General features: G+C 45.7%; 1 protein-coding gene across 2 annotated transcripts in view; it reads right to left on the reverse strand.

Moving 5' to 3' along the window:
* The window catches only part of MAPK11 (mitogen-activated protein kinase 11), a 56,743-nt gene extending 37,302 nt beyond the window's left edge, over positions 1-19,441 (reverse strand). Inside the window, exon 1 of one of the 2 annotated variants that reach the window (XM_083400013.1) lies at positions 19,413-19,441. In XM_083400013.1, coding sequence (XP_083256139.1) covers positions 19,413-19,426 — 14 coding nt within the window. In that variant the 5' untranslated portion in view covers positions 19,427-19,441. Of the gene's footprint in view, positions 1-10,968; positions 11,215-19,412 lie in introns of those variants that run through there. The other variant, XM_083400012.1, reaches the window with a different exon arrangement.
* Positions 19,442-20,190: the final 749 nt, after the last annotated feature.

Consider the following 20,190-nt stretch of genomic DNA (forward strand, 5'->3'; position numbering starts at 1 on the left):
CACTCTGCGAATGTAAACTGTTGTATTCATGGAAGGAAACGACAGCTGTTGGGTTGCATCCAATACAGCACCAGCAGTGTTCCCTCTCCCTCTCCCTACACACTCCAATAGCTGCTCTGGAGCCCCCCAAATCTCTGGAAAACATTTTGAGGAGCACAGGGGCCTGCACAGAAGAGGAGAAGAAATGGAAGTTCTGTTGCACCAGTGGAAGTCCATTAGCAATAAGAGCAGCATTTGGTAACAACCCTTAGAATTCTGCAGCAAGGATTTATTTTATTTTATTACATCAGTGTAAAAAATGCTTTCCCAACCTAACCATTTCATTTGCAATGAAATTTCATTCACCTTAAAGAAACAGAATCCCGTGAAAGTGGACATAGGGTTGCATCATTAGTTATTTCATAAAATGATTCAAATCACTTGGGGGGTGGCAGGAATAGAGCCGGGTTAAGTCCCAGACAAAAAGAGAGTTCGACTAGTACAAATGCTGTAAATCTGTTTTTTTATGTACTTCTAACGTCACACAGTGTGTCTTAATTTAAACTTTGGTTATAGCAGTGAGCAATATGTATCTGACACAGTGCTTCTGACATCAGACGGCAGCTACTTAACTGAGACTGCTCTTTCAAAGGTTGCATGAATTCGTTTTAAAAAATGATGATGACGCAAAAACAACTTGTCACTCACGGGCAAACATTTCTACCAGAAAAGCCAGTCCCTCCATGATGTGTCCTAAAATTAAACTTTTAAGAGATGTGACACAGTTTATGACGTTACTAATTGCAAAACAGGAAGTTTGGTTTATTTATTTATTTATTTATTTATTGTTTCATTACCTTTTCACCCTGCCTCTCTCCCAAACAGCTAGGGACTTCATATCAATTTTGTCCTTTCAACGAAACGAAGCTGAGAGACAGCCCAGTGAGCTTCATGGCACAGGGAGGATTTGAACCCAGGTCTTAATGGTCCAGTCCAACACTCACCAGGAAGGAAATAATTCTCAGCCGAAAGGCTGCATTCACTTTCAGGGTCTGCATGCCAAGGTGGGCCAGAGCAAATGTGGGTGACAACTGAGCAAGTTGGAGTTATAACAACAACAACAACAATTTATTATTTGTACCCCACCCATCTGGCTGGGTTTCCCCAGCCACTCTAGGCAGCTTCCACAAAGACCAAAAATAAACTAAGATGCCGCACATTAAAAACTTCAGGTAGTTGTTTATCTCTTTAACATCTGAAGGGAGGGCGTTCCACAGGGCAGGCGCCACTACCGAGAAGGCCCTCTGCCTGGTTCCTTGTAGCTTTGCTTCTTGCACTGAGGGAACCGCCAGAAGGCCCTCGGCACTGGACCTCAGTGTCTGGGCAGAACAATGGGGGTGGAGATGCTCCTTCAGGTTTACTGGGCCAAGGCCGTTTAGGGCTTTAAAGGTCAGCACCAACATTTGGAATTGTGCTCGGAAATGTACTGGGAGCAAATGTAGGTCTTTCAAGACCGGTGTTATGTGGTCTCAGCGTTCGCCCCCAGTCACCAGTCTAGCTGCTGCATTCTGGATTAGTTGTAGTTTCTGGGTCCCCTTCAAAGGTAGCCCCACGTAGAGCGCATTGCAGTAGTCCAAGCGGGAGATAACTAGAGCATGCACCACTCTGGCGAGACAGTCCGTGGGCAGGTAGGGTCTCAGCCTGCGTACCAGATGTAGCTGGTAGACAGCCGCCCTGGACACAGAATTGACCTGCGCCTCCATGGACAGCTGTGAGTCCAAAATGACTCTCAGGCTGTGCATCTGGTCCTTCAGGGGCACAGTTACCCCATTCAGGACCAGGGAGTCCCCCACACCAGCCTGCCCCCTGTCCCCCAAAAACAGTACTTCTGTCTTGTCAGGATTCAACCTCAATCCATTAGCTGCCATCCATCCTCCAACCGCCTCCAGGCACTCACTCTTTATATATATAGCAAAAACAGGATCTGCACCGGAGTGTCAGGCCTAATGAGCACAGCATCTCTTCTCTGGCAGGTCTTGCCAGTAGCGTAGCGTGGGGGGGTGCAGGGGGGCCGGCTGCACCGGGCGCAACATCTGGGGGCGCGCGCTCGCACTCGCAGCTCTCTGCCCCTACCTGGCTCACTCACTCTCTCTCACTGCAGTGCTGGCTGTGCGAATCCAATCCGAGCCGCCGGGTGGCCGCCCACTGTGGAGGGTAGGGTGCCAGGCGTGCGGTGCGGTGCGGAGAGAGAGCGAGGGACTATCTGGGGGAGGGACAGTGCAGCGGGGGGGGGGCGCAAATTACTTGCCTTGCCCCGGGTTAGGGGGCGCAAATTACTTGCCTTGCCCCGGGTGCTGACAACCCACGCTACGCCACTGGGTCTTGCTCCCATGAAGCAGTTGCCGAGAATGAAGGCCGAAGTCCCTTCCTCTCCAAGGTTTTCCCCAAACAATCTGAGACTGCACCTGTGTGATGCCAACTTCTCCTCTGCCCTTTCTATGCCTCTTCTGGTTCTGGGGATGAGTTTGTCACAGCAGGAAGGGGAAGACACCCATGCCTCTTCACCAGCCTGAATCATCCCTGCCTCTTGGTCTCCTCCCCTTCCTTCTTTAGCTTCTTCCTCTGATTCTTGACTTCTGCCACAGACTCACCCACTCACTAAGCCTCTTCAGCTTCCTACACCTCCTTTCCCCAGTCTTCTCCCTCTGACCACTCCTTGTTGTCCCACCACCACTCCCCTGGTTCTGAGTCTTCTTCCTTGGGGGGGGGGGGGGGTTCCCAACTGGTTCCTTGCACCATTCTACTGCATCCAACCAGTCCATGATATGACAGTAAGTAATATTTGGCAAAAGTCAGTGGCTTCTACTCACATTTCTCAATCCAGGAAAGCAAGAGGAATTAGCCCATTTCAAAGATCCATTCCAGGCAGAGAGAAGCACTCAAAGGAGGACACAGAGAAGGGCCAGTGAGGAGGGTGGTCTGGAAAGTCCCACAGGCTGGTTCCCAACACAGAAATCATAGAATTGTATAGCTGGAATGAACTCTGAGGATCATCTAGTCCAGCCTTTCTCAGCCTGTGGGTCCCCAGATGTTGTTTAACTACAAACCCCATCACCTCTAGCTAGCAAGGCCAGAGCTCAGGGATGATGGGAGTTGTAGTCCAACAACATCTGGGGACCCACAGGTTGAGAACTGCTGATCTAGTCCAACCTGCAATTCTGGTGTTATCAGCTACCCAAGAACCATAGATAGATAGATAGATAGATGATAGATAGATAGATAGATAGATGATAGATAGACAGACAGACAGATGATAGATAGACATTTACAAGAGTCTTCTTCTATTATTATTATTATTATTATTATTATTATTATTATTATTATTAAAATTTTGAAGTTTTACTTTCCACTTAGTATTCTAAGCAATATGTACCATGCATAACATAATAAAATAATCACGATAATAAGAAGAACCCAACAATAAGGCAACAATCTAGAAAAAAATACGAAGCACCTATTTATTGCCTCTCCAAACAAAAACCTGCGAAGCTGAACCTTGGCTGAATGATACCTGACTCAAATGATTTTTCACCCCTGAGCTACTTTTCTGTTATGCCCAATTAAGAGTTACCTGTAAGCTGAAAGTCTGGATGTTCTTTTATTAGCATATATCCGTCCAATTAATTGATAGCCCTGTGCCAACATTTACGGAAGCAGTGGGAAATCTCTGGCCCATTGGGCACAAATTAAACCTGCCGCAGGGCCAAAGTTGGTCCATGAACCAGTTTGCCCCACACCACACCCACAAGCCCCACACCTGACATCAGGAAAAGATGGAGTTTAAAGTTGGCTGCCAATTGTTCCTTGTTGCCTGTCAAAGGTCTTTAGAATTGAACATTTCTCTTTCAGGCAACGGTAACAATTCTGGAAAACTCAATCAACACAGGGCTAAAATAATAATCGAGCCAAGATTTATCATTCATTTCTGTAGTTTTGTATGGCAGAATATAACTCAGAGGCTGGTAGCAGGGGTAAGTATTGCTATGAAAAAGGATGGTGAGCCCCCTGAGAATCACAGACTGTTTCTCACCCCCAAATCAGCATTGTTTCCAATGAGATCATTGTTCTCCTGCCTTAAGTCAACACTCGCGTTACCCTGTTTGCCAACAGCCTTACACAAACACAAAGGGGAAATCATGGGAGCAAGTGAGAGGGAAGCAAGCCAGGGAACCAAATAACCTGCAGCAGACAGCGAGCAGCAGATTTCTGCAGCTTTTCTCAGAAAGATGTTATCAATAAGCTCTTAAAACAGTCCTGCAAATAATTCGCAGTATCGACACAAGGCTACATTGGCTTCTCAGAAACTAAATTTCATTTCTGATTCACACAATGACTCTGCAAAATCACTGGCATTGCTACAGGGAAGAAGTCAGTGTGTTGACAAGAGAGGCCGGCTGTAAACACACACACACACACACACACACACACAGAGGGAGGGAGTTCTTTCCCATTACTAAGTGTGCAAACCACTTCTCCCATGGTATTGTCCAACTGATGTATCCCTGTGACTTATCAAATATTGCAAATCATGCAAGCTTTTACCTCCACAATAATCTTGAGGCTAAGCAGATATGATAAGGAAATTCTGTGGTCACCATGAGATCACTTTTTCTTCTAAGGAATTGGCATGTAAGCAATGTAAGGGGTCAGGCTGCAGAGCTTTGCATGCAGAAGGTCTCAGGTTCAGCCCCCATAATTCCTAGAGCTGGGGAACGCTCCTGTCTGAAACCCTAGTGAGCCACAGCCAGTGCACAGACAGACATTACCAAGGAAGACGAGCCAATGGACCGACTCAGCATAAGGCAGCTATTCTTAACATGTGGTCAGGAGGAACATGAGGCCACCAAGTCTGTTGGAAGCTAAGCAGGTCTGTGTCCAGTCAGTGCCTGGATGGGAGACCTCCTGAGACCCACATGTTGGGTTCCATGGCAATACTTCAAGGAATGCTGCTCCCGACCAAGACCCTTCAACCATCATATGAGGCCCTTCTTCCTCCTCCACGAGAGTCCAGAGGGCAGCAACATGAGATCAGGCCTTTTCTGTGGTGGCTCCCTGTCTGTGGAATGCTCTCCCCAGGGAAGCTCGCCTGGTGCCTTCATTACATATCTTTAGGCTCCAGGCAAAACTATTTCTCTATAAAACCAGGCCTTTGGCTGATTAACCTTCTGTGGCATATGGGAGCGGGGACGTATTGGTTTGTTCCTGTTTTATTACGCATTTTGTGTTCTCATTTTGTATTTTTTGTTGTTGTGAGGCTCCCTGTGAGGGATGGAGGGCAATATACAAATTTAATAAATAAAATAAGTAAATAAGCAAATAAGTAAATAATGAAGACAAGTATGAGATAGAAGATATATAAATAAACAAATAGATGGCCACTTCCTTCAAGCATACAAAACTGCCTTATCAGTATATCCTACCTTTTTTTCATTATTTACTTATTTTATACAGTAGTACCTCGGGTTAAGTACTTAATTCGTTCCGGAGGTCCATACTTAACCTGAAACTGTTCTTAACCTGAAGCACCACTTTAGCTAATGGGGCCTCCTGCTGCTGCCACGCCGCCGGAGCACGATTTCTGTTCTCATCCTGAAGCAAAGTTCTTAACCCGAGGTACTATTTCTGGGTTAGCGGAGTCTGTAACCTGAAGCGTATGTAACCTGAAGCGTATGTAACCCGAGGTACCACTGTAGTCGGTCTGTCGGTTCCTAGTCTAGACCAGTCTATTCCCTTCATTAACAGGATGTTGCACAAAAGTCTTTTCCCCAAATGCAGCTATGTGGCGTTCCCTTTTTATTTGGGGATGCTCAGGGCTGAACCGGGAAGCTTCTGAGGCATGTATATGAAAAGACACCCAACATTTCTAGGCCAGGCCTTCTCAAGTGCAAGATTATTATTAGCCTTCTTTGGTCACCATCATGAGCTTTCATGGTTCCAACCATCTGAAGAAACATCTCTCTGGTCCTATCAGCAGTCACTGTTTAGACAGCTGAGGCACAATATGTTCCCTGCCGTAGCACTGACACACCAAGCGTGTGAAAACAGAGACACCAAAATACTGCTTTTGTCTGCAACACACAAGAAACTGAATGCATGCACATGCCAACACAATGAATTCTGGGCTTTTCCACCACGTCATATCTCACAGCCAGGGCTTTCAGCCTCCTGCACCCTCTAAACCACATGACCAAATTATACCTTTGCTTGAAGCACGCTGAGTGGATTCAGATGGTCTTGTTTTTACCCATCACACAGCAGCAATCTCATGCAAATGAGTTCTGTAACACGTCCTGGACACCTGTGGCACCATAGTTTGAGGAAGCCTCGTGCTTCAAGGCAGACAAAAGAGGCTAACTGAGACCTTCTCAGTTCCACCAGCATCACACCATGAGGTCCCAGCAAAAATCGCCACTCAATGACTGTGTTCACTCGAGTAGCAGCCCCAGTCATCGAAAACATTTGGCATTTACATAATACATTTTGAGTACTCAAATCACTGCTCGGTAATCCTTACAAAAGCCAAATAAGAACTTAAGAACATAAGAAGAGGCCTGTTCGATCAGACCATCTGGTTCATCTAGCTTGCACCTTACTTTCAGCAGGGACTAGCAAATGCCTCAGGGAAACTCGCAAGCAGGGCTTGAAGGCAACACTTGTCCTCCTTGTGAGCCCAGCTTCTAGTATACGGCCATGGACATTCCCAATTAGCTATTCAGGACACAAAACTGCTGATAGAACTATCCTCTTGAATTTCTCTGTTCTCCTTTCAAAGCCGTTTTAGCTAGCAGCCAGTACCATCCTGTGGCACCCTGAGTTCCATAAATTGATACTGCATTTTCTGAAACAGCACTTCATTTTTGGCTGTTCTGAGCCTATTGCTGCTCAACGTGTAAGAGGGAAAAGTTAGTCTTTAACCACTTTCTCCATATTGTCCTTAATAGTTATAAAAAAAATCCTGTATTTTGTAGACTAAAAAGCTTCAGATCCTTTCAACTCTCCTCACAGGGAAAAGATCTCCAAACTCCAGACAGAAGCATTTGTTCTTTCCTGTAGGTTTCCCATTGCTGCAAGATGCTGCACTGTTCCTCACCAGGGGAGCCATCTCACCCTCAGGTAACATGGTACCCACCCGCTGTAACATGGAGATGTGATGTCACATGCACACTCCTGTAGGTGTGTGTGTGTGATGTCGCACATCCAAGTTGCGGCGATGGCTCCTCTTCCTCCTCCTTTCCACATCCAGTGAGACACCCTTCTATTCTTTGTTTATTATTTTTACTTTTCAAATGTATACATTTTCGCTAGTTTTACAATCAATTTAACATTTAAAAATTTGACTTCCTTCCCCCTCATTATTTTTTACTATCTTCTGCATATCCAAATTCATTCAGCTTGCTCATTTAATTATCTCTTGTAAATATATATTCTTGTTAAACTGCAGGTTGTTACAAGAATCCTGCTAAATGTTTTTTATCTGTTTGCAATTTATCTGTAAATATCCAATAAACCAGTTCCATTCTTTTATAAAAAGTTTGTTATCTTGATTTCTTATTCTTCCAGCAAGTTTTGCCATTTCTGCATATTCCATATGGTTTTGTATCCATTCTTCTTTGCTGGGCTTCTGCTTCTTTCCACTTTTGGGGCAGGGAGGGGCTTAAACTCTGAGGCAGAGAGACCCTGTTTCCTGCCTGCCTTTCTTTGACTTTGTGTGTGCCCCCCCCCCCAATGATATTATTGTGGGTGCCCAAGCACCTACGCCCCCTGGAGTTGTCTCCTACGCAGAGCCGTCTTTCCCATTGGGTTTAGTGGTGTGTTGCGCCAGGGCGCCGGCCTCTTGGGGTGCCCCAGTGAATGGGGGAGCTGTGTGGCTTCGCTGACGGCCTCCCCTTTCCGTGCAGGCCTCCCAGCTGCGCCCCGTCAACCATATGGCTGGCGGGCATGCAGCTTGCCTCCCAAGCCTCCGCGGGAGGAGAGTGATCCCCTCAGAGGCTTGGGAAAAGGTTGACAACTCTGGGAAACAGGGTGTGTGTGTGTGTGTGGTGGAGGGATCTTTGCACCATGGCGCCAGATATGCTTAAGATGGCCCTGCTCCTACGCTGCTCACATATTCCTAATGTGGCCGCAGCAAAGACTTACATAAAAGCATTATGAGGCCGGCACTTAACTTTCAGTGCCTTTCCAAGAAATTTGAAACGCAAGAGTATTTCCTATCACTGCACGCTGAGTTGATGCCTCCGGCAAGGTGTTTACCACGACCTCAAGGCACATTTCCTGTACACTCACAGGACCCCGTCAGGGTGCACAGGTAACGCTGCAAATTGTTTATGACTCAGTGTTTTGGGCCCTTTGTTACCTGACTATCCTCTTTGCCGTTTTTGCTGTCAAACCGCAAAGTTTGGACAGATCCTTTGGCCGTTTCCCCCATAGACAGCTTCGGGTTTCACCCTTATGAATGAACTGGCATCATCCACACACTTCCCTGCTCCAAATGGTTCATGAAGAAGCAAAACAGCAGCAGTCCCAATGCATCTTTGGGGAAACACCAGTGCTTATTTCCCTCCATTATGGAAACGGTCAATTCACTCCCATTCTCTGCTTTCTACTGACCACACAAAAGCAGGAGCTTGCGATGAAAACCTTACAGTATTTAAAGAGGTTTAAAGACTGTCTCAAGGGAAATCCAAAAAAATGTAGTATAAACACTGACAACTGGGAAACACTGGCCTGCGAGTGCTCCAGTTGGAGAACAGCCTTCACCAAAGGTATCATGGGCTTTGAAGACACTTGAACTCAGGACGCAAGGAAGAAACATGCTAGGAGGAAGACACGCTTGGCAAATCCACACCGTGATCAACTCCCGCCCGGAAACCAATGTCCCCACTGTGGAAGGATGTGTGGATCCAGAATTGGCCTCCACAGTCACTTATGGACTCATTGATAAAACCGTGTTTATGGAAGACAATCTTACTCGGCTACGAGTGATTGCTAAGGAAGACAGTATTTATATATTCTTGTCCTCCGCATTTCTGTCCTCCACACATCCTTTTCCTCCGTGGACTATACATAGGATTCTTTTTTTAGGGAAGGGCCATAGCTTAGTGGTAGAGCTTGGCTGCAGAAGTTCACAGCTTCAATTCCCAGCATCTCCACATAAAATTGGGAGAGAACCGTGCCTGAAACCTGGATAACTGTTGCCAGTCAGTGAAGACAATACTGAGATAGATGGACTCATGGTGAGTACCGATCACTTACCCAGGCACTCACCAGGCCCAGAGATGCTGCCTAGTTTCCACAACTTTGGTTGCTTCCGACCATGCCCTAAACAAGTGACAGCTAACATGATAACTATTGCTAAATCAATGCTTCTGGCTTGCACAACAGAGCCAACACAAGGCCAGCCCCCACCCCCAATGTTGCATGCAATGTCATGAGTGACTGAAAAAAGGATAAAAATATTTCAGAGTTTCTCAAACTGTTTTCAGACTACAACACCCATCATCCATAGCTAGCAGGGCCAGTACTCAGGGATGATGGGAACTGTTGTCTGAAAGCAGCTTGAGACTCAAGTTTGGGAAACACCGTTTCAGAGGAAGGTTATCTTAAGCTGCCATGCAATGCTTTTAAAGCTACTCAAAGGTGGTGGCAGAGAACCGGGTCTAATATTTCGCTCATCCGGAGGGGAAATCAGTCTGTATTTTCATGAGCTGCTCCTAGTTCCTAAAAGCACACTTAGGACTTGACCACAATGGCTGTGAGAATAAAAGCACTGCCCTGCCACAGTCCCATTCAGCAGTGCAGTTCGGTGGTGAGGAGGTGGAGGAGGAGGTCTTAAAAATAGTCTGGGGAAACCTCTTTCAATGGCTGGCATGGCCCAGGGTTACCCTTAGCAACCCTCGAGGAATTCCAGGCTGAATGGCATTGTGAGAGCGCAGCTCAGCTTTGCTTCTCTCTGTGTGTTCTCCGAACTCCCGGTGGGGGCAGGGAAAAGGCAGGAAAATGAGCACAGCCCACCCCCACCCGTGACACACAGCACAGGGCTATAGGTCAATGCACACATGCACTCCATGGGGAGGGGTCCTACCTATTGTTATACTATGCACCTTGCACGCAGCTGACCGCAAATACACACTCAGGCTCTGCACACACAAAACGCAAGACAAAAAAGAAGCATTTTCTTACTATTCTTTATAGGTGTTTGTGTTTGTGTGTGTGTGTGTGTGTACACCTATGGACGCGCTCCTGTTCAGAGCACCTAACCCACCTTGAATCTCTTGTTCTCTACCCCAAAATTATTATCCTGGGTGAAATATGATCGGTTTGTACATTGCATATGCACATTTCCCTGTATGCACACCCAACGTCCACCCCCTTCGCCTGGCCTACTAAGGCACACATGTCAATCCATCACCTGTGCACCTGCTTTCGAACCAAGCAGCTACCAGGGGCGGGATCGCACCTGCCTCCCAGCGTACCTTCCCGTACGTGTACCTAACATCCCAGGTGGTCTCTGCACCCACCTACCCGGTGGGTATACAAGCCTAGGGTGGCTGGCTTTCGCCCATACATCCGGGGGGGGGGGCTTAACTAGGGCAGCTGCGTAGAACCTGCCTGTGCGTACAATCCGCGCAGGTGTCGCCCCCCCCGCAAAAAAAGCAAAACACAAAACCCTGGACGCATGCAGATCCCGGGGACGCCTTGTCTATGGGCGCACCCATTGTGCGCGCTGGCTCTCCATGCACCAGGCAGGCCTAGCGGCTCCAGCGCCCAGCTGCTCGCTGGCATTGTTTGCTTCCCGCAGCTCCGGCGAGGGAAAAAACCTTTTGCACGGCTGGAGCGGAGCCTTTTTGCCCGGGGCTCACCGCACACCTTCTGCTGCTGCTGCTTATGCGCAGCAAAGCAGCCCCCCTTTCCGGAGCAGCCTCCACCTACCATACGGAGCCGTACGCCCCCGAGCCCACCGGGGTCAGGTGCTGGTAGCGCTGGGGCACCTCCCACACCGTCTTGTTCAGCTCCTGCTTGTAGAAGCCGCCTCGCTCGGACATTTTCCCCCCAGCCGGCAGTAGCGCCGGCAGCAGCGGCAGAGGCAGAGGCGGAGACCCAGCCAGGCAGCTCCAGCTGGAAGTTGCAGAGCCAGCTAGCCAGCCAGCCAGGAAGCCACCGCCGGCAGGGAGGAGGCGGTTAGGGGGAGGGGAAAAGGGAGGAGGAGGAGGGACAGGATGAATGAAGTCGAGGGAAAGGGAGAACGAGCCGAGGGGCGGGATCTCCCCTCGAAAAGGGGGCTCCCGGCTGATCAGAACGAGCTGCGGCCCCTAGCATTGTAACTAAAGGTTGGTGGAAGGGAACTCCGGCCATTAAAGTAGATGTGCTGGCGCGCCTTAGGCCAGGAAGCCCCAGGTGGACCGCCAGGTAGTGCTGCGACTGGAACCTCTTGGAAGGGACCCCAGGGTCATATACAGTGCCGAATTTACGCGTAAGCTAAACAAGCTATAGCTTAGGGACCCACTCTCTTGGCCCCCCCCCCCAAAAAAAAATTAAAGGGAAAAAAATGGATGTACATTTCCAAAATAGAAGATGAAAAGCAAATAAAATAAAACCTACATACAGCAACAGTGTTTTGTGTTGCGTAGGCTCCTATGAGGCAAGTAATGGGCCCCGCTTGCTAGCCTGCTCCCTAAAATACCACTGGTTTGCTTATTTTTATATACAGTGGTACCTCAGGTTAAGTACTTAATTCATTCCGGAGGTCCGTTCTTAACCTGAAACTGTTCTTAACCTGAAGACCACTTTAGCTAATGGAGCCTCCTAATGCCGCCGCGCCGCCGGAGCCTGATTTCTGTTCTTAACCTGAAGCCAAATTCTTAATCTGAAGCACTATTTCTGGGTTAGCGGAATCTGTAAACTGAAGCGTATGTAACCTGAGGTACTACTGTATAGGGTGCCTACATTCTGCATGGACTTTGCATTCTGCATGGACTTTTCAACAATTACTTTGATAAAATACATATTTTGTTATGTGCAAATGGCTTTAGATACCTATTAGGTCCATAAGTTACCACATAACATATATTCAACACAAAAAACAGCAACAATTTGTTGTTGACAAAGGCATAGCTGTCAACATTTCCCTTTTTTAAGGGAAATTCCCTTATTTTGAATAGGATTCTTTGCAAGAAAAGGGAAAAGTTGACAGCTATGGACAAAGGACAGCTGGACATATAAAGGGCCCATTACCTTCAGTAGCTTAGGGCCTCATCAAACCTAAATCTGGCCCTGCAGCCAGGTCATATAGTTCCTTCTTCTTCTTTGGTGATCCCTCGTAGCCAAGTAAGATTGTCTTCCATAAACACTGTTTTAACAGTGAGTCTGTAAGTGACTGTGGAGGCCAGTTCTGGATCCACACGTCCTTCCACAGTGGGGACATTGGTTTCCGGGAGTTGATCACGGTGAGGATTTGCCAAGCGTGCCTTCCTCTTAGCGCATTTCTCTCTTTTGTCCTGAGTTCGAGCGTCTTCAAAGCCCATGGCACCTTTGGTGAAGGCTGTTCTCCAATTGGAGCACTTGCAGGTCAGTGTTTCCCAGTACATTTTTTTTAAGATTTGCCTTGAGAGAGTCTTTAAACCTCTTTTGTTGACCACCAGCATTACACTTTCCATTTTTAAGTTTGGAATAGAGTAGTTGCTTTGGAAGATGATAATCAGGGATCTGAACAACATGACCAGTTCAACTAAGTTGATGTTGAAGAATCATTGCTTCTACACTGATGATCTTTGCTTTTTCTAGAACACTGGCATTAGTTCGCCTGTCTTCCCAAGTGAGTGTAAAATTTTCCGGAGACACCGTGGATGGAATCTTTCGAGGAGTTGGAGATGCCATTTATAAGTGGTCCATGTTTCATAAGCATACAGTAAGGTTGGTAGTACAATAGCTTTGTAAACAAGCATTTTGGTTTCCCTGCGGTGCAGGAATCTTTGCCCAACGTAGCGCTCAAACTCACAATGCTGAGAGTTTCATACTATCCTGTAACACCCATCATCTGTTACCATTGGCCCCACTGGCTGGGGCTGATGGGAGCTGGAGTCTTTGACAACATCTGGAGGTCCCCCAGCCCTGTTCTGCAAATTGAATTGTCCTTCAGGAAAATCGGGATGGGGATGATGACACACATAGCACCAGCCCCCTAACCTGTTCTTAATTCCATAATCATGAAGACATATAGTCTATGAGCTAGCACCCATCATTGCCTTTGGCTAATTAATTAAATCTATGGCCTTTAACTGGGAGAGGGTAATGTTTTTGTTTCTTACTATGTCATGCATTTTTATGTTTTTTATTGTAAACCGCCCTGTGATCCTTGGATGAAGGGAGGTATAGAAATTTAAATAATAATACTAGAATTAAATAATATACCAGGAAAAAAAAGCACCCCCTAGCTGTTCGGATTGTCAATGCCACGTAAAAGCAGAGTTGAGGCCCATCAATTCTGGTTTCCTAGTGACTTCCCTAAAGTCATAACCTTTTTTGCAGGCACCTTGGTTTTCAGCAGCAACTATTGCTGTTTACATATTTTCCTCTAGAGGGGATTAAAATGGCTTGGAATACTAATGAACACAACACCCCAGAGAACATTTCCAAATTAATTATGCCAATATTTTCCACTGTCTTGTTTTATGGTGCCTTGCCATAATTGTGGATAACAAAGCCAGTGCTGTCAATGCGAGGTTCAAAGTTTCTCCCCCAGGTAGAACTGTGTTTTGTCTAGAATAGCTTCAAGCAAAACCTGAACAGCCACCTTTAATTTATGCGAGTCTGAGGTCAAATTGTAGTCTGTAGAAACAAATGAATTATAAATATGGGAGACCAAAGGCCACCAGTGTTTCCTCCTTGGCAGTGATTGAGTGGAGAAGGACACATCATATTGCTATGCCCCTCTTCTGAACATTCTGAATTTACCCAGCTGGGTGGTTTTCGTCTCCATGTTCTGTGCATCAAATAGCCAAATATTTTGAATCTGATAATGCCTGTGTGAACAAAGTTTCTGCTGAAAGAGTATTGGATAGTAGTTTTCCAGGGAAGCCAATGAATCCTCAGTGACTTATTTGAATGAGTGTGTGCAGTCCCAATTATAGAAGATCAGCACGACTGCGTCAACAATATACCTATAAAGTGCATTCTGTCATTCTAAGAATTCTGGGCAATGTAGTTACAATTCCCAGAAACCCTTAACAAACTAGTGCCCACAATTCTGTTCCTTATGATTAGTCGGAATCTCCTTGCAACTTGAATCCATTGGTTCTGGTCCTAGTTTCTGGAGCTGGAGAAAACAAGGCTCCTCCATCTTCCATTGGACAGCCTTTCAGATGTTAGAAGATGGCCATCACATTTTCTTTCAGTCTACCAGGCTAAACTTACCCAGCTCCTTCAACCATTCTTCATAAGGCTTGATTTCCAGACCCTCCTCTACACATGTTTCAACTTGTCTATATACTCCTCATTGTGGTGCCCAGGACTGGACACAGTACTCTAGGTGTGGTCATACCAAGGCAGAATAGAACAGGATTATTACTTCTCTTGATCCGGAAACTATACTTGTCACTTTTTTCCAGGGTGATGAGGAACCATTGGTGAACAGACAGTTGATATTCATGTTGAAGGCAGCTGAAGTGAAGATGTACCCAGGGTTTGTATCCCTTGCTTAACAGCCAAAGGTTAGCTGCTTCTAACTCGTCTTCTACAAAGGAAGATGCATATGAATCTAAGAAGCTAGTTGTGCTCTCTCCCCAGCCCTTGTAAGTAGCAATTTTCAGTGTTGCTTGGTGCATGGTGAAGACAAATGCTTTTGGAACTGAAAGAAGCAAGCAAATCGTAACCCGGGTACTTGAAAGATTGTTTGCAAGCACATGTGTTGCACATTTGGTGGTTTCCTGTTTTAGGAGGCGACCCATTTCGCTTTCGTGAAGAAAGTTGTGCATTGTTATACACCACAAGATAGTCTTTTCCTGGGAAACAAATTCACAGTACTGCAGTTCATGTGTTTATTGCATCAACGTATTATATCCGTTCCAGATACAGAGTTTTTCAGCCTTGCTTCTGTACGTGGATGGTTTCCACTGGATAATTTTTCAGGTGTCAAGTGCACAGACTTGTTGCACTGAGACCTGAACTTAACCTTGGCTGGATGGTGCTCAGACAAAACAGTTGGCCATCTTGCAGGACTATGTTACGTGAATGTAGTTTGCATGTTGAGGAAATGCTGTAACGTGCACAGATGTTCTTTGATTAATCATTCTCTTTAACGTGGCAAGTCATTGTAGTCCCCATTTAACAGATCATTAAGTTGTAGTGTTCTGATGAGAACAGTGTTCCTTTGCATTTATTTAGTTATCAACCTAATTTATGTTCACACACGACAGATACTGTTGGTAGGTAATGGTGGCGTTCCATCTGTTCCGGATATAACTGCACTTTCTTCTAATGCATCAAGATTGTAGCCTGGGGATTCTGTTATAGATTTGGCCATTATTGTTGAGGCCCAAGCGGCTTCCATGGCACAAAGTGCCGTTCAACAGCTTAGCTTGGTGTGCCAGATGCAACTTCTCCTAAGCAAAGACAGACGTGCAAAAGTTATGCATGTCTTGGTAAAAGCCGGTCTTGATTGCTGTGATCCATTACATATAACACCAGTCCTGAAATACCTACATTGGCTCCCAACACGTTTCTGAGCACAATTCAAAATGTTGGTTCTGACCTTTAAAGCCCTAAACGGCCTTGGCCCAGTATACCTGAAGGAGCGTCTCCACCCCCATTGTTCAGCCCCGACACTGAGGTCCAGCTCCGAGGGCTTTCTGGCAGTTCCCTCACTGTGAGAAGTGATGGTTACAGGGAACCAGGCAGAGGGCCTTCTCAGTAGTGGTGCCCACCCTGTGGAAAGCCCTCCCATCAGATGTCAAGGAAATAAACAACTATCTGACCCTTAGAAGACATCTGAAATATTTAAATATTCTGTCAGGAGCCACCCAGAGTGGTTGGGGAAACCCAGCCAGATGGGCGGGTGTAAATCATAAATTATTATTATTATTATTTGCTACCCCTGTTTCAGAACCGTCTTGCTTCCGAGGTGAGGTAAATGGCAACCAGGTGGAGGAGGTGATGATATGGGGTGTCTGCCAGGGACTATCAGTGGGTGCACATTCTTCTAAATATTAGGTGGCAGATTAAAAGTATATTCTCCACAGTATTTAATTAGATGCCATTGCCTCCACTCCGGAACTCCCGGCCCATTGACATTAGGTAGACACCTTCGCTGTGCTGTTTTCAATAACTGCTTAAAACCTTCATGTTTAGGCAAGCATACCCAGATATGTAAAGCTGACATGCATTTTAATATTCTTTTATATAATGTATATTTTTAATTGCTGATACTATTTATATTTTGATGTATTTTTTTTTTTTAGGTCTACTTGTTTTTCATGTCTGACTTTTTACGGATAATTTTAATGCATGTTTTATATTTTTTCTGTAAACCGCTTAAGCCATTTTCCCCCTTTTAAACAATTAAGTGGTATTCAAATTATGCTAAATAAATGTTAAAAAGAGGATGCTGGTGGCACTGTGGTCTAAACCACTGAGCCTCTTGGGCTTGCCGATCGGAAGGTTGGCAGTTCAAAGCCCCGCAATGGAGTGAGCTCCCGTTGCTCTGTTCCAGCCCCTGCCAACCTAGCAGTTCAAAAGCATACCAGTGCAAGTAGATAAATAGGTACGGCTCCGGTGGGAAGGTAAACGGTGTTTCCGTGGGCTGCTCTGGTTTTGCCAGAAGCGGCTTAGTCATGCTGCCACATGACCCGGAAAAACTGTCTGCAGACAAACATCTGCTCCCTCGGCCAGTAAAGCGAGATGAGCGCCGCAACCCCAGAGTCATTCGCGACTGGACTTAACTGTCAGGGGTCCTTTACCTTTACAAATGTTAAAAATATATATCACACCTTCTTCTCTTCCACCATCCAAACAGACAATGAACCTTGTTGGCTCTAATAGCACTCATCACCTTCCTAAGTAATGCTCAGGTGGTGCAGAGAGACCCTACTGCTCATGCCCAGTGCTGGATGACTGTAGGTAACACATAACCATCCCAAGCATTAGCCATTTGCATTGGCAGTAGAGTTCTCTTGATCAGAGCTATGGGCTTGTTGAGGCATCACAGACCCTAAACTAAGGTTACCAGATTTTTTTCAAAGAATCCGGGGAAACTTCTTTTTTTTTGAAAAGAGAAAAAAAGTTACTAAAAAATGTTATTTTTTCTTTCTTTAAAGGAGTAATATCTTCTCTTCTGTGGTCTCCTCTGTCACGCAGCCTTCCTCTGGGCCCTGGCCTGCTCTCTTGGAACACTAGCCACCATGGAGTAGGCTTGGGTTGGGCCTGGGCTCGGCCACATGTCCTTGCCCGCCCGATGCTCTCCTACCTCTCCTCCTCAGTGGCGGCAGTGGCACGGCCAGGGCTCCCCTCTTTTTTCTCCTTCCTCTTTCTCTCTCTTCCTTCTCCTTCTCCTCTCTTCCTTCTCCCTGTGTTGGCTCCGGGGTTTTCCTGGCCCCGGAGCGCCGATGGGCAGTTGGCCGGCTGGTCCCCATATGATGTGTCTTGTGCCGTTGAACCAATCATGCAACATTCAACCCCTACTAATAAATCTACAACACTTAAAATATAAATCTGGGGACATTAAATGAAATCCGGGGACATTCCAGGGACGGATTTTGTCAGGGGACAGATTTGTAAATCCGGGGTCTGTCCCCAGGAAACGGGGACATCTGGTAACCATACCCTAAACCGGTTTAAGAGGACCTGTGCTTTCGTAATCAATGACCTACTGCGCAAGGCACAAAGTGATCTGAGATCATTCAACTGATAAAGCAAAACAGGTCTGCGCAAAAGCATCATCATCGCCCTTATTGCAGACACACTTTCCAATACACTGTCTTGCGTCATTATGACATTTCAATATACTTCTGACGTGTGCCCTCAGATTTGTTTACATAGCCGGTCGGTATTTTGATTCCAACAGCACCATGCTGACCTCGCCTTTCCTTACAGATGTCTACTTGGAAACCTCAACGCCGCCCCAAGGTCCACTTGTATTGTTCTCATATGAAAATTAGCTCAATTATTACAAGGTTGTCACTTCTTAGATACATAAGGAATGTTTTAAACATGGATTCCAGAGATGCACTCTGTATCTGACCTGAAAGTTTTATCAGGCAGTGAATGATACCGCACAGTTTTACTGCATCATCCTCAACAGATTTCCTCAGAATTAAGTCCCACTATGTTCAATGGCTCTCCCTCCTTCACGTATTTAGGTTTCGTGCCCCATTCATGTTTTGGAGGATTCAAAACATCAACGTCACAGGGCAGAGGAGAAGAAATGAGAAACTGATAATGAATATACCACGTCATAAATGAGAAGGTGAATTGTCTCCAGCCATGAGGATGGCTGAGGATATCTTTCAGGCATTTGGTTTTAGCTAATTCTTTGTTAAATTATTCAGCAGCGGCCAACTTGTCTGAAAATACACTCAGCTATAAATACCATTGGCAGGTTTCTGTAAGGAAATTGAATTGGCATGTTTGTCAATGCTTTGGAATAGCTGGGGAAATGTTGGAGCCATTCTAGCAAACGTTGCTTTGGGAATCAAATACGTACACCCAGACACGAGGAGAGTTTGGCCAACATTAATGACATACTTGGCAAACCATGACATTAACCGACGGATAACTTTTTCCATTTTATCTACCTGCTTTTACAAAATTAGCAATATGAAGAGAACATAAAGCAAAGAGCACGCAATGATATCCTTCAAATTATTTCCTCGATGTATTTGCCAACTGGCACACAGAGAAACTTACTGACTGCAGAATGCTGCCCATCAGCAGATTTGCTATGTCTATTAGATGCTGACTATTTGGTTTTCCCCAAATATCCACCCTCAATTTATGCCAGAGCTCATTAAGTCTGAGTACCAGAATGTATCTTTAGTAAATGCCTTGAGTGGGCTTTGAAGGTAATGGCATTTGCAGGTGAAGGAAGAACATCTCCAGAAGTTGTCTCCATTTTACAGGGCTATCTTGGAAATATAGATTAAATTGGATAATAATAATAATAATAATAATAATGGACGACAGTGGAAGACAGTAGTGCCTGGCGTGCTCTGGTCCATGGGGTCACAAGGAGTCAGACACGAGTAAACGACTAAACAACAACAGCAAAATAATAATAATAATAATTTGTACCCAACCCGTCTGACTGTGTTGCCTCAGCCACTCTGGGTGGCTTCCAACATAATATACAGAAACACAATAACAACAACAATAACAACACATCATACATTAAAATCTGCATCAACTGATAGCCAGCAGTTCACAAAGTGGCTAAGAGAAGTTCCTGGTTTGAACCTTGCTTCTACCATGAAACCAGGCAAGAGAAAACAATGAAGATTCTTGTGGCACCGCAAATGCTACCAAATTTATTAACCATTTTCTCTCAGCCTCAGCCTCCACATCTGCAAAATGGAGAACAGAAATTCTGAACTTATATTACGGAGTTGATGTAACGGTTACAAGTACATAATGCATATGATCTTTTGAACGCTCGAAATCACTATGCAAATGTTTAGGATTAAGATAGGATCACCATATTATGCGTTTGCTGGGCCTCTTTTTCCTCTGACTGAAGGAGCATATGCAAAAGGCCTACTGTTTTCAAAAGACAGCAGCCCAAGCCACACCCTCGCTGGATAAAGAATGGTGCTCTGGCGTGTACTGTATCTCGTATTGTTTTGTGGGTGTGTTAGCCTAGGAGCCATTTCCTATCTACACACCTGGATTTGGAATCCATGGCTTCTAGTACAGTTGTGTTTACAGATCAAGCAATAGCAGAAGCCCAGAGTTTGGGGGGGACATACACACACTACATTCTCTCTTGCACTTACAGACATTGTGGGTTTGCTACAATGAACTTTGAACTAATCCGCCTGCTTATTTTTGCAAAAGAACCGTTGATTTGCTTTTAATGAGCTCCCGTAAACTGGTATATACTTATCAATGGTGGGCATGGAGAGACCTGTCCCCTCCACTTTTGGTGAATATAATATTCACATCCAAGGT

This window comes from Podarcis tiliguerta, assembly GCF_965153285.1.
Source record: "Podarcis tiliguerta genome assembly, chromosome: 10".
NCBI classification, from domain to species: domain Eukaryota; kingdom Metazoa; phylum Chordata; class Lepidosauria; order Squamata; family Lacertidae; genus Podarcis; species Podarcis tiliguerta.